At 40.4% G+C, this 14,019-nt stretch overlaps 4 protein-coding genes and 1 long non-coding RNA gene across 7 annotated transcripts; 2 read left to right on the plus strand and 3 right to left on the minus strand.

Moving 5' to 3' along the window:
- Positions 1-314: 314 nt before the first annotated feature.
- On the minus strand, positions 315-826 carry LOC118436916 (acanthoscurrin-2-like). The gene is made up of 2 exons (XM_035855594.1): positions 754-826; positions 315-676 (listed from the first exon to the last, which is right to left on the minus strand). Exons 1-2 carry the CDS (start codon positions 824-826, stop codon positions 315-317), a joined length of 435 nt encoding a protein of 144 aa, XP_035711487.1.
- A 435-nt stretch (positions 827-1,261) lies between these two features.
- LOC110841788 (glycine-rich cell wall structural protein 1.0) lies at positions 1,262-2,854 on the minus strand. The gene is made up of 3 exons (XM_035855657.1): positions 2,092-2,854; positions 1,459-2,008; positions 1,262-1,377 (listed from the first exon to the last, which is right to left on the minus strand). Exons 1-3 carry the CDS (start codon positions 2,332-2,334, stop codon positions 1,262-1,264), a joined length of 909 nt encoding a protein of 302 aa, XP_035711550.1. The 5' UTR covers positions 2,335-2,854.
- A 1,324-nt stretch (positions 2,855-4,178) lies between these two features.
- LOC110863198 (neuropeptide-like protein 32) lies at positions 4,179-5,114 on the minus strand. 3 transcript variants are annotated; one of them, XM_022112452.2, is made up of 6 exons: positions 4,870-5,114; positions 4,778-4,789; positions 4,657-4,704; positions 4,562-4,570; positions 4,467-4,475; positions 4,179-4,371 (listed from the first exon to the last, which is right to left on the minus strand). In XM_022112452.2, the coding sequence occupies exons 1-6, from the start codon at positions 5,030-5,032 to the stop codon at positions 4,349-4,351; spliced, it is 264 nt and encodes an 87-aa protein (XP_021968144.1). In that variant the 5' UTR covers positions 5,033-5,114; the 3' UTR covers positions 4,179-4,348. The 3 variants fall into 3 exon arrangements, with proteins under 3 accessions (XP_021968144.1, XP_035701994.1, XP_021968143.1); XM_035846101.1 differs by lacking the exon at positions 4,467-4,475; XM_022112451.2 differs by having other exon boundaries at positions 4,344-4,475.
- Positions 5,115-5,703: 589 nt separating this feature from the next.
- On the plus strand, positions 5,704-7,981 carry LOC110842040. Its single transcript, XM_022087748.2, has 4 exons — positions 5,704-6,899; positions 6,990-7,236; positions 7,314-7,405; positions 7,480-7,981. The coding sequence occupies exons 1-4, from the start codon at positions 6,846-6,848 to the stop codon at positions 7,855-7,857; spliced, it is 771 nt and encodes a 256-aa protein (XP_021943440.1). The 5' UTR covers positions 5,704-6,845; the 3' UTR covers positions 7,858-7,981.
- Positions 7,982-12,007: 4,026 nt separating this feature from the next.
- On the plus strand, positions 12,008-13,898 carry LOC118436461. Its single transcript, XR_004835464.1, has 3 exons — positions 12,008-13,054; positions 13,143-13,618; positions 13,700-13,898. It is a non-coding gene; the product is annotated as an uncharacterized LOC118436461 (long non-coding RNA).
- The last annotated feature ends 121 nt before the right edge of the window (positions 13,899-14,019 follow it).

Below are 14,019 nucleotides of genomic sequence, written 5' to 3' on the forward strand. Positions count from 1 at the left end.
TTTTTTTGTTTCAACAATTTTTCAATAAATATAACCGTTCGAGCTGTAGCGTTGACAGAAGTTTTAGGACCCTGTCTTGAAAGCATACCTTGGCTTCGCCGTAACCATGCGCTTTTCTGTCGTGAGGGTGGCCCTTGGTTACTTTCCTCACCTCAGAAAAACCAAGCAATTATCGAAAGGTAACAAATTTTGTGTAATTTTTTAATAATTATAAACCCAACGCATATTACATGTATGTACATGAGTATGACAAATGTTAGTGACTACCTATTTAAAATTAGGAACCATGAAAAATAAAATAAATATTAACATGACTATTCTTCATGTTCTTCACTTTCTAGGCCATCCCCGAGATCATTTTTGCGCCATCCTCCTCCCCCGATGCCGCCACCGCCTAATTTCCCTCCACCGGCCCCACCGACCCCACTCCAGCCAAATCCCCCACCATTCCCCCCTCCTCCTCCTGCAGACCAGCCACCTCCGCCGATTCCGCTTCCACCGCCCCCAAGCTTCCCCCCACCATAACCGGAACTGCCTATGCTCCCAATTCCAGGCCCGCTCCAGCCACCGACTCCACCACCACCACCACCCCCACTATTTCCCCAGCCACCCCCACCAACTCCACCGCCATTTCCCCAACCACCCCCACCTCCACTGTACGGTCCACCTCCCCATCCTGTGTACAAATTCAAGTGATTCGTTAGGTAAATAATACTTATTTAAGAACATCATTCAAATACTTATTCGACTAACCACCACCACCCCCACCACCCTGTGGGCCCCACCCTCCTCCAGGTCCCCAACCACCACCTCCACCTGTGCACATAATTAAAACGATAGCAATATATATTGCCAATATCTTAATTTAATAAATTAAATAAATTTTAAATTAAGTTAAATAATTAACAAATTTGCTCAAATGCATATGGAATGACATTACATAATGCAATTCACTGAAGGAGGTGTACCTAAATTCGTCACGTATGTATGTACAAATTAACGATAAATATTATTCAACTTACCGCCGCCGCCGCCGCCCCAACCTCCTCCTCCCCCTCCACTACTGCCTCCACCCTTCTTCTCAGCTTTCTGTTTGGCCTTCTCCCTCTTTTTCTTCGCCTACGAATAATTTTCACACAGGAATTTTTGTCGCTTCTTAAAGTATAATATTAGAAAAATTATAAACCTTTGCTTTGGCTTTGGCAGCTTTCTTTCCTTCTGAATAGCCTGCACCCCAACCATCGCCTCCACCTATTAATTACTAAATAATTAGTGCATAGTCCAAGACAGCGTCAACAATGTATAACTTGCCTCCTCCTCCTCCACCACCACCACCACCCCAGCCTGGTCCACTTCCCCAACCGCCCCCACCACCTCCTAAATATATAAACCACAATTAGTTAAGAAAATCAATAAAAGTGAATTGCTTACGAAGTTTCAGATTTGTCTTGGACTTACCTCCGCCCCCCCACCCACCTCCAAAGCCACGAGACCCTCCCCAGCCACCACCCATTCCTCCTCCTCCACCTAAACCCCACCCACCGCCGCCAATTCCTCCTCCCATTGCCCATCCCATAAGGCCTGCCCCACTTCCTAGTCCCCAACCAGCTCCCATTCCACCGAGTCCACCTAATCCCCAGCCAAGTCCCATTGCACCACCTCCCAAACCACCCCCCATTCCCCACCCAAGTCCACCGAGTCCTGCTCCACTTGCACCCAGCCCCCAACCCCCACCAAGTCCCATTCCCCAGCCTGCAAGACCGCCGCCACCAAGACTGCCCCCACCTAGATTTCCCATCCATCCGCCCAATCCTGATCCGCCTGATCCTGATCCCCATCCACCACTGCCTCCTCCGCCTCCATGACCACTCCCACCACCACTTCCTCCGTGCCCACCACCACCGCCTCCTCCATGACCACTCCCTCCACCGCCTGAGGACTCCCCTCCCTTAAATTTTCCAGCCGTGGCTACTCCAGCAGTCAGATAAATTTTGGGCAGCAATGTTTTCTGAAGGAATGTGCCCACAATTGAAAATTTGCAAAAGTCAGCATCGTGTCAGGTCATATCAGCTCAAATCCTAAACAACTTACCCCTTCACCACCCCCACCTCCTGCAGGAATAACTACGATGCTCTTTCCACCAGATAGGATGCCGCCCCTTCCCTTTCTTGAGCTGGGTATCACAGTGACTTCTGCAGCGTCGACTGGGGACAAAGTCAAATTTGCATGCAGACTACTGGACTCAACGTCATTTTTGTCTTCCTCCCCTATCACGTCTGGAAAAAATGCTGTCACAGCAATAAGGACAGCTACGATGGCCGTCAAGTGTTTCATGATTAGGGCAACTAATCAATTTGCACACTAGATGAAATTTGAAACTTTTACGTTTTCCAAAAAGGTTTCAAAGGTAGAAATTTATTCATAATTTTATTCAATAGTTAGATGATTGAGTGAGATTTTGAGAAACACAACTTCGAATTATTGGTTGGACAGTATATAAACAGAGATCAGACTTGTTCAAAAATGTTACTTGAACTGACCACAAATTGCATCAAACCCTTATTTTATATCTTCTCGGAAGTTAAAACGACGTTATTAAGCGATGATCTGTATTCATGAACTTCCTTTTCTTCCCATTTAGAAGGGAAGAAAGACAAAAATTGCTTTTTATAACAGAAAAATCCACATTGGGGAATAACGCGATGAAAAAAAACGAAAAATGCATTATGAGTTGATGGGATACACAGTTAACACAATTCTCATCAAATCGAACCAAAAAGACGGTTTAGGTGTAAACTTGATGATCTCACACTGGTTCGTCTTCGAGTGTATGAGTAAATTTGTGTTTGGGTAAAGATGACAAAGTGACAATCCACATTTATCTCTTGATGCATTTTCACGCAACTTGTCTAAAATGTTTTTATCAACTCATGACTTACTCATTTTTGTACTCGGGGTTAAATTGTAGAATCACATATGTAGCTACATAGCAATTTGGTGGTAATTTTGTGATGCATGGTCATGGTCATTTTGACACTTTTCGCTCAGGAGGGTGTCCAACCATTTACTTGTAATCGTGTATTTACATATTTACTGTTACATACCTGGTAAATAAATATGATTTCCGGTTTTGATAAAGTGAGTAAAGGATTTATGCAATATGCAATTTCGCCTCGAAACATTATAGTTTACTTAGATATTTGTCTATGTGGTTATCAGTTTTCATGCTGTGTGAAATAGGCGAAATGCACTGCTCGGCACTTATGTACATACATGCATATTAGAAGATTAGGCATTAAACCGTTTCTCTCCATTAGATATAACGGAGACTTAATGTGACAATAATTTGGGAAGGTGTGATTCTAATTTTAAGAAATGGGAAATAACCAAAAATAAGGAAAATAGTGCAGTAATTTCAGCTTACTTCGGTAATTTGTCAATTTAATGAATATTACGAATATTACGCTTTGGAAATTTTCAACCATCATTTCTTTAGGGCAAGTGCGAATATGCATTAGATTTCAAGTCAGTGCATATATGATACCTATACAAACACACATACAAATTGTCCGCATTATGAATCACAGAATCACGCATCTGCAAATTTCGTATGGAAATGAATCCAAAGTTTTAGGTATATCTAATACAATTGAAATTGCTTCATTAGCATCGAATGTTAAATCGATTCTCACATATTTGTGTCATAAATAAATACAATCTTAACTAGGTTCTTCCATGCATTTTAATGTGTTTGCTTTTGTCATGTGTAATTTATTTTATTTTATTCAGAACTATCTACGCACAATATATATGTAGTATGCATGTGTATGCACATATCCAGATTGTTAACTAATTTTTGCCACAAGGTTATGCAGTACTGCTCATCTCTAGAAATTATGATATCATATGTAATCATATCATACATGAAAAGAAGAGAAACGTGAGATGCATAGAAAATTGAAGAGTTTATCAGTATAAATAAATCAATTGACTTGAGAGCTCTCAATGTAGGCATAGACCATTTTTAAACTTAAATAATAAAAAAAGTACGTCATTTAATTATGTTCTTAGTCTCATCTGCTCGACTGATGGATAAAACTGGAAAAAAGAACAATGCATTCATTCGCGCACAGGTACGGAACATGTCATGATGCAAAAATCCAAACACGTGCAACAAATTTTCAAAAAGAACAATAATTTATTTCATACAATAATTTTGTTCAAATATGAAAACGAATATGGTTAAGATGGTTGAGTAGTATCACAAATTATTAAGTGCCAGATTGCCATTTTGGTTTAGCAACGTGTAGAAAAAATGGCTTGGTTGATTTTTCCATCAAGTTTAGGCTTATCCATAGAATCCATATCCACCTAAAAATATAAAAAATATAAATTACTACCTCATAAATACTGTCGAAAAATTTTGAAACTCATTCACGGGTTCATGGCATGTTTAGAGTTCTCACCATATCCACCTAAACATTAAAAATAAAACATTAACACGTCAGAAAAATTGTTGAAAAGACTTTATTAAATCTCATGTATGGTTTAAAATTCTCACCATATCCACCTAAACATTAAAAATAAAACATTAAAAGATCAGAAACATTGTTGAAAAGACTTTATTTAGTCTCATGCATGGTTTAAAATTCTTACGGTAGCCTCTTCCGTAGCCCCCAAAGCCGCGTCTCCCAAAGCCTCGTCCTGTAATTTTATTTTAGTTAGTGGAAAAATTTCATAATAACAATTCAAGTAAATCGGTCAGTTTTCAACGTACGGCCATATCCTCCTATAAATTTTAAAAATTAAATTAAATTAAAAACAATAAACATGAATACACGAGGTTTCACAGAAATAGTTTATGCTTACCGAAAAATTGTCGCTTTTCTCTGATTTCGCCCCCATCAGTCTCATCCCCAGCCTCATGAGGTACCAGAGGAATAGCTGCCTGCTGTTGCTCTTCAACTGGGAGTGAGACGGAAAGTGCAACAACGCACAGGACCAAGAATACGGCGAGAATTACTTTGTTCATTTTGACAATGATGATTTTGCAGTTACTGTTCAGTGAGGTTGAGATGACCAGAAATGACTGAATATTCGAACCTCTCAGAATCGTCTCCTTTTATATACGGTTCCATGAACGACGAAACAGTTTCACGGGTACAAATGCGAAATGCATATGTTATTAGATTAGAGTCTGCTACGTATAAAAAATTGGTGACAAAGCGTTTTGAACAAACGCTTAACAAGTAACAAACGTAACAGACGTGGGTGATGGATGCATGGCTTATACATACATACATACCTGAACACATGCATGTACATAGCCAGGGACTGTGATTAACTGCTGGAATTGTTGCAAATCTTGTGCAAAAAAATCTTCTGGACAAGAATTCCATTGTCTCGAGAAATATTCCAAGAACAATTTGCATCATCAGCTCAGCATGGTGGAACTCAACATTCCGAAAACAAAATTAATGATTTATTTACTCAACGTTTGCGTAGGTGTTAATTGAACAAATTTTGCACACTTTTTACAAGTATGCACGTACATAGTTGTACCAAGTCCGCTCCCACTATTTGGTGTTATATTTCCGCAGAAACGTTTAAAACAAATTCGCACCTGCTACACTCTGGACAATTGCTTAGTTGGTTATGTACTTATTTTTGTGGCTGTGATTTTAGTTCATTTTGTTGGTTATTTTTTGACGGGAGAAAAATCGTGTCCTTCAACTGGACTGAAAATATGATTTGGGAATACCCCTTGCATTTCGTAATGTTCTTACTTTTTCTTCTTTTTATGTAACGATGATGAAATGCACTGAAATATTTTCCATTGCTTCGGATGTCCGCTTCCAGTTGAAATTGGATGAAAGTAGATTTGTCGCAGTAGGTGGGTGTTTAATTTCAATGATTCTGTTGTATTGTATCCACCTCATTGTCCAGTAGTGATTTGCGTCAGCAATTTTTTTGTACAACTTAATCTTCTTCGCATGAAGCATGTGTACCTAATTCCAAGAAGTTATTCAAATCACTGTATTAATCTCGCTGTACATGCATAGCACACAAGGTGCTTATTATGTATTTTGACTACGTCAACGATTTCTGAATAGCAATTACCGCACGACTGAATTTCTCCATTTCAGTGTTTAAATTTTTGGGAGTTTTGAACTGGAGAAATTGTAGTGATACAACTAGCGAGTTACTTAATTTACATACCTATGCATACCATACGTATTTACGTATGCAAATAATGTAAAGTCATTGGCTTGCCTCATACTTATATACTTAGGTATGCATACAAACATATGTATATACATAGATATATAAAATTCAGAGAAGCTTACACATTATGTAATATGTGATATTATAGCAAGGGGGTCATTGATCATCATTGTTATTTATCCACGTTTCTACAAGAAATTTTGCTAATTGTATGGGAAACCAATCGATTTCAACCAAAATTTGAACGACCAATGATCATGGAAGTAATAAGCATATAGTACAATGTTTATGCTCATGGGATTTACCGAGGAAATGTCAACGGATAAAATTAGACTGTTGTCACTACTTTTACCCAAGGGAGAAAGTTGCTCATCTCATCACCTATATATTTATCGATCCGCTCTGAGATGAACCAGAGCGTATGCATGTATAAGGACCATTTCATCCAAGTACATGAAACCATCAGCTTTCTTTCTCTGCTTTCTCTGCTTTCTCTGCTCTCGTGTTTCACCCTTTCTTGTTCATCTGTTCTTTCCTCCATCACATTTGGAGAATGTCCGCAACCATATTTTGCAGGAATACTACTACATAGTTTTTTATATAAATAATGAACAAAGAGCATGGAGCCCTTAAAGTACAGATGGAAAGCAAGATTTATTGGCGAAGTCGACCGGGTATACATACATAAAATAATGTTAATTATTCGCGATGTATTCTTAATAGCTTGGTCTTTTAAATAAATCTTTAAACTTTTGGCATTCCAGATTTTGACGGTGATGACAATCTGTTTCATAGTTTTACGAATTGTTGGGGCCATAAGTGCGTCGTGCATATTGGCGTTAGGGATTCATCGACCAGGGGAAAAGTATTTGGGGATCAGGGGAGTGCCAAGTTTTGCGCTCTTCGAGTTTAACATTGGCATGAGAGGAAACAGTGATACAATTCAGAAGAAAGATGGACTTATTGAAAAGGAAGATTTTTATTCAGTTTCGCTATATGTCTGGATTGTAGGTAGGTACAGAAATATCAATAATTGGCATATTTTATGCAAGTACTTACACATTTAAGACATGCATTTCCTTTTGTAGTTTGTGTAACATGGTTTGTTCTCGCGACGGCGTTACTCGTCAGCTTTCTGGAATTTGCTGCAGCGAATAAACTAATAAAATCTACGCCTGTGGTAGGTAACCAGTTAATAGCAACCTTTGCAACATTTTTCCTAGTGTTTAAAATTCAACATGTCTTCCTTTATAGGAAACTGAGGCAGATTATGCTAAAGAGAATGCATGCTACTGGCGAAACATTAATATAATATTTACAATGCTATCAGGATTCAATTTCTTTTCCGGACAATTATTTTTGCACATTATTACCGGAATTATTATGGTAATTCGAGTCATCGCGATTTGCGTTGTACAAATGTACATCAACGAGTTGGACTTGAGGATAGCTTCGGAGGACGAAATTGTACCTGTGGAAAGTCACGCAATGTACAGTTTGCAGGATGAAACTCCGACCTGTAGTGGCAGTAAAACAAAGTCTAATAAGCGTCCAAGAATGAATTGCCATTACACCGCAAAAATGGGGAATAATGCTGCCTCTGCATATGCTGAAATTTATGCGTGTGCATAATAAACGTATCTGTGCATAATGATTATGTATAACCGAATGAGATAAAGTCTATACAATCTGTTAATAATATTTAAAAGTGTCACAAAAGGCTCAATAAGATTTAATTATTACAAATATTATCGTATCTTGTTTTTATATGTAAGCGCAATTTAATAAATATTGATTAATATGTACATCTTTAATAATTAGTAATATTATGAATAACATGGCATACACCTAGAACACCAAATTTAGCGACTTATGTATATTTCCCTCCCTAGTTCAACGCGAAGACCTGTTTTATGGCAATCAAAGTCTTCCATGCGTATAACCCCTTTGGTGGGGAAAATTTTATATTTTCGAAACAAAAAATAAGCAGTCCCATATTTTTGCACTTTTCATAATTCTCAAACTTGTGCGTTTGTAGAATTTTCGAAATGAGACCTTATTGTGCAGTGCATGCCAATGGTTTGGTTCCCATTGAGAGTGGCGAGTCTCATTCTTCTGTGAGCGGAATTTTGCATTTCCACACGTCTGTGAAGCTGTACCTGGGTTTGAGTGCACTGCTGCCGCCCACCGTCCGACTTCCTACCGCCAACCGCCGCCTCTCTTCCTACCCGCAGATGCCACTTCCAAAAAACCTTGTACATCGATTTCTCTAACCCTTCGCCGTACTATAATACCCCAAATTGTTAATTTTACTCTAAAATACTCAAGAAATCCAGAAAACTAACTAACAAACTAATAAAATAGTCCGCATAGGTTCCTAGAGCGGGATTTCAAACTACCGCCTCCATGCTCACATATATTACCGACCACACCCCCGGTCATCACTTAATGCGGACCCGCACCCGCCAGATAGTACTGGTCAAAATTACCAAGCCGGTAAAAGTCATAACTTGGACTTTTTGCTAGTTTCGACTTTGTCTCCGTTTCCTACAGCGGAATTCCAAACTACCGCCTCCATGCTTGCATATGTTATCGACCGCACCCCCGGTCATCATTTAATGCGGACCCGCACCCGCCAGATCCCTCTGGTCAAAATTACCAAGCCGGTAAAAGTCATTACTTGGAGTTTTTGCTAATTTTGGGTTTGTCGCAGTTTCCTACAGCGGGATTTCAAACTACCGCCTCCATGCTCACATATGTTATCGACCGCACCCCCGGTCATCATTTACTGCGGACCCGCACCCGCCAAATCCCTCTGGTCAAAATTACCAAACCGGTAAAAGTCATGACTTGGACTTTTTGCTAATTTTGACTTTGTCGCCGTTTCCTACAGCGGGATTTCAAACTACCGCCTCCATGCTCACATATGTTATTGACCGCACCCCCGGTCATCATTTACTAAGGACCCGCACCCGCCAGATCCCTCTGGTCAAAATTACCAAACCGGTAAAAGTCATGACTTGGACTTTTTGCTAGTTTCGACTTTGTTGCCGTTTCCTACAAGTCGTCCAAGATGAAATTTTCCAAAGCAGACATGAACAAAGCTCATAATAATACGGTATCCTTCTGCGAAAAAGAGTTTTGGACGGCGTTTCTGCGAGAAGAAAGGGTGCCACACGAACTCTGTCGAGGATTTTTCCTCAAAATGGCAGAGTTTCGTGAAGAGACGAACCCTCCGAAAAGACGTCGAGCGGCACAAGAAATTGTGTCCGAGCATGTCCCATTATATGCAACCACCTATGACCCCCACGCCCATACTGAGGACACACAAGCTGAAGACGTCCCCCACGCCCAAACTGAGGAGGCACAAGCTGAAGACGTCCCTCGCGCCCAAACCCAGGACACACAAGCTGAAAACGCTCCCCACGCCCAAACTGAGGAGCCACAAGCTGAAGACGTCCCCCACGCCCAAACCGAGGACACACAAGCTGACCAAGTAGAATTTGTCCACGTCGTCGTTCTTGAAGACGAACCCATCGCTCACGATGGACAAATCTTCGTAAACCAAGCCGACCTCGTTAGCGAACTTGGAATTGAGCAACGCCAAGCTGATGACGCCCCCCACGCTCACACAGAGAACATACAAGTTGATCTAGTACAACTTATCACAACCGCGCTACTGGAGCATGTCGGCGTCGCCCAAGATGAGCAAATCCTCGTAACCCAAACCGAACCTGTTCAAACAGAACACGCCCACAAAGACCTACCTGAAGAAAGCTTTGGCGCACAAGCTGAGGGTCTCCAGGACGTCCAAGCAGAGCACGCCCGTTTAGTATTAAATAAGAGCCCCGTGATTCATAGACCCTTTCATCCAGAACATGGCACGGCAAGGAGATTAACCAGAAGAAGCCCAAAGCCTTCGAAGCGCTATCCAACAGCAGAATACTACGTGCCACGAAAGACAAGAAGCGTAAAAGAAAGCTGGTGCAACTGCGGAGTTCGTGGGGACGACCACTTGCCAGCGGTAGAATGTGATGGATGTGGTAAGTGGTATCATTACCAAAAGGACGGAGTCGGAAAAAATCATTGCGACTACAAAGAGTCCAATGAGTGGTATTGTCTGGAATGTCGGGATGCAGCAGAAACTGATAAAAATGACAGTATTGAAAAAGATGGGAACGACGACCTGGATTCTGAAAACGGAGATCAAAATGACGGCAACGACGACGTACAGAAGTTTGATGATGACACATATACCGAAAAACACGACGGACCTGAGAATGATGCAAATGGAGGTTCCGAGGCGGATATGCAAAATAACGCGGAAGACGCACAAGAAACCTCATACCAGTTCGATCACCAGACATGGTCAGCCGACGAAAATGAAACCGTACGAGTTCACGCACCTTTAGCTGATGTACAACTCGATGTGGACACAGTTTGTACTGTCCTTGGCATTTCTCAGGAAGAACTGAATTATATTCCGCCTAAAAAAATGACAGTTATATTTTCCCCAAACGAAGTTTCCAAATTTTTTGACTACAAAACCTCAAAATTTGTAGAAAACAAGATTCGTGGGGACGTTATTTCGCAGAAACTTCGGGAAGCTGGCATCCTTTGCCGTTTTAAGAATAGGCGGGAGCCCTATTATTATTCGGAAAGGAAAAAAGATCAGCCATTCGCTCGACAGGAAGGATACTGCTCATGTGGAATCAAACTTCAAGTAACTTTCCCATGCAAACCAATCCAGGGAGAGGCCTTGGAAACTACCTTGGAATCTTTCGGAGTTTTCACCCTCGTCCAAGGAAAAAGGACGTCAAGGCCAATCACGGGGATCGAACGAGAAAAACTATCAAACCAATTATCAACTACATCGGCAGCAAAGATATTTCTCACAGACTTGAGCCATGTGAAAGGGCTCGAGCTTTTACATAAAAGCGTTCCTCCCAGTGCAGACGCTCTACGAACTGTGAAATCAGAGTCCAAAGGAAAAGTCAGACTGGCTTCTAATATATTCGACGACTTGAGGTTGTTGAAAAATCACTACCAGACAAGCCACAACGCCAACGCCACAATTTGTGGTTACATCCAAGATTTTAACTTGGATGCAAAACTTTTTAGGCTGGATCTTTTTGACCAGCAATCAATAAAATTATTTACGGACACAATTTCACGAGAATATGTTATTGTGGGAATTGATGCGACAGGAGGTATTTTAAAGCCCCTCGAGATGCCCTATATCCTAGCAATGATCCTGCTGAAAAAACTCACAGGAACAAAAGGAACTCATTGTTATTGTACACTATTGTGGCGCAAACGAAGCAGGGAAGCTTCATTGTGGCTGACAGTGTTTTAATGCGAGGTCAATCCAATGATATTGCGGGTCCTCTTACTAGCATCAAGCGAGGTGTGAAAAAATTACGCCTATATAAGACGAAGAGTGCCCCTGATGTAATATGTACCGACTTTAATTTCGCCATGCTTCATGCTGTGTCTGAGGGATATAACACAATGAAACTAGAAGAATATTTGAAGAAAAGTTACGCCGTCCTTAAAAACGAGGACACGTTTGCTGGAGATACGGCGTGCATACAATTGTGTGCATCTCATTTGACAAAGTCATTTCTTGACAATGTTCGCAAGAAAACCGTTGGACATAAATTTCGAAATGAGATCGTGGACGCGAGCGTGCGAGGGTTAGCCAAATTACAAGAGGCGTCAACGCTAAACGACGTGGAAATCGCCATGAAGGATATATGTACCCTATTTGGGAAGGAGAAGATGTCTCCCGAAGATGTCCAACACAATCTCGCGCGAATCAAGTCAATTTCTCTTGAAGAATGGGTGGATGGGGACGTTATAGTGGATGACTATGCAGGACCAGACGAGGAAGAAGTAAACGCAAGTAGGTTATTACGTGAGAAGTCGCCATTCTACCACACTTTTCAGAAAATAAGAAGAATTGAAGAAAAACACGTGAATTAGGATGCAGAGTTGAACCCATTTTACAATCCTGCTGTGCTGAACGTGTTTGAAAACACATACGCCCCATACGTTGGAATTTTCGCACGTGGAGTTGTGCAGCAAACCAAGAACGCCAACTTTGTCCGGGCAACGAATGGATCATGTGAATCAGAGTTTCGGCTATTAAAGCAAAATCTTATCGTGGAACCGGAAAATGTCGCCGACTTTGTTCAGCATCGCTTTGAAATTACAAATGGTAAAAACAAAAAATTTGTATTCGACAATCTACCAAAGAAACCAGCAAGCAAAGAAGCTAAGCTAGTTACAAAAACGCTGCAAAATGACGACGAAATCGAACGTGGAGATATTCCAAAGGACTAATTCAAGAAGAAGTTCAAGAATGCAAGGAGACATGGAGCAAAAGAAAAAAAGGCGAACGAAAAAATAGATATTTACATAATAGGACTGAGCTTACCAAGCTTGACGAGGAGAAGGCAAGAGAGAATGCAAGGGTTCAAAAGATTGGGAGAGACAGGTCTTCTCAACCCCTTCAACAAGTTCTTACTCTGAACAATCAAAATAATGTAGCACGAACTATGGATGGATGTTTGGAGACTCGGTAATGTAGTATTTAATATTTAAACGAACTTTAATAACCGTTTGATAGCGTATTCTACAAAAATGCCCGACTGAAAGATGTTTTATTCTAGTCTAAATACTAATTTATTCCTATACAAATTCGGGAAAAATAGGCAAAGGCGTAATAAAACATCCGCGGAAGAAGAGGAGACTACCACAGCTAACCTGGAGTCAAAGTTCAGGAAAATAGTCTCGGACATTCTGACGGATCAGCAAGGGAATTCTGGTCTGATTGGCCTAACTGAATTTTTGCAAACATTTATTACCAAATTTCTTATAACAGTTATAACAATAAAAATCTCTTATATTCTTAGCCAAGCAATCGCTGCGGAAGCAAGTTTTGGGTGAAGAATTTGTCACCCAGGAGAAACAATATCAGCGATATAAGTAACTTGCAAATACATAATAATATGGACGATGAATTTAATTGTAATTATTGTACAGAATCGTTGAGAATCTTACTGAGGATTCACTCATGATGGCTTACTCCAACATTAAAGAAGACATAATGGAACTTTACTTGGCCAATCGGGATGACTTTGTCGGCGGCTACAAATGTGCTCGACAAAAGGTCGCTAAATTTTCCCAGCTATTTAACTAGAACCTGATATAGTAATATTCTAATACATTATTTACGCAGATGTGGGTGGAACGAAAGCCAAACTTTTCTGGAAATTTGCAGCAAATGGTGGTATCATATCCATTTACCACAAAATCTTGCTCTAAGATATGTTCCACAGTTTCCTCCGATATCCAAAAGCTTAAAAACATCTCTGCTCTAGGATTTGAAGTATCTTGACAATGATTATTTCACAATTTACATTTAAAGAAATTATGTATTATGCATTCTTACTATATATTCTTATTTCAGGACATTTTACAAGTAACAACCGTTCTGCTTCCCGAAACACTGGAGCTAATTTACTCTGATGTCTTGAAAACACCACTTCACCAAGCAAGAAAAGAGCTTTCCAACATCTCGCCATTTGACTAACTTGATAAGCTTATAAATTTAAGTTATACGAATCTATACTACATGTTCATTATTGAGAATCAAAGTAAAACCAAGGAAGAAGGCAAAAGTAACTCTGAGTTTATTTATATGGATCCGATGCATCTGGAGGGTGCGGGACCATACCAAAAGATGACCAGGGGTGTGGTCGGTAATACATGCAAGCATGGAGGCGGTAG

The sequence above is a fragment of the Folsomia candida genome, unplaced genomic scaffold (assembly GCF_002217175.1).
Source record: "Folsomia candida strain VU population unplaced genomic scaffold, ASM221717v1 Fcan01_Sc001, whole genome shotgun sequence".
In the NCBI taxonomy this organism is placed as follows: Eukaryota; Metazoa; Arthropoda; class Collembola; order Entomobryomorpha; family Isotomidae; genus Folsomia; species Folsomia candida.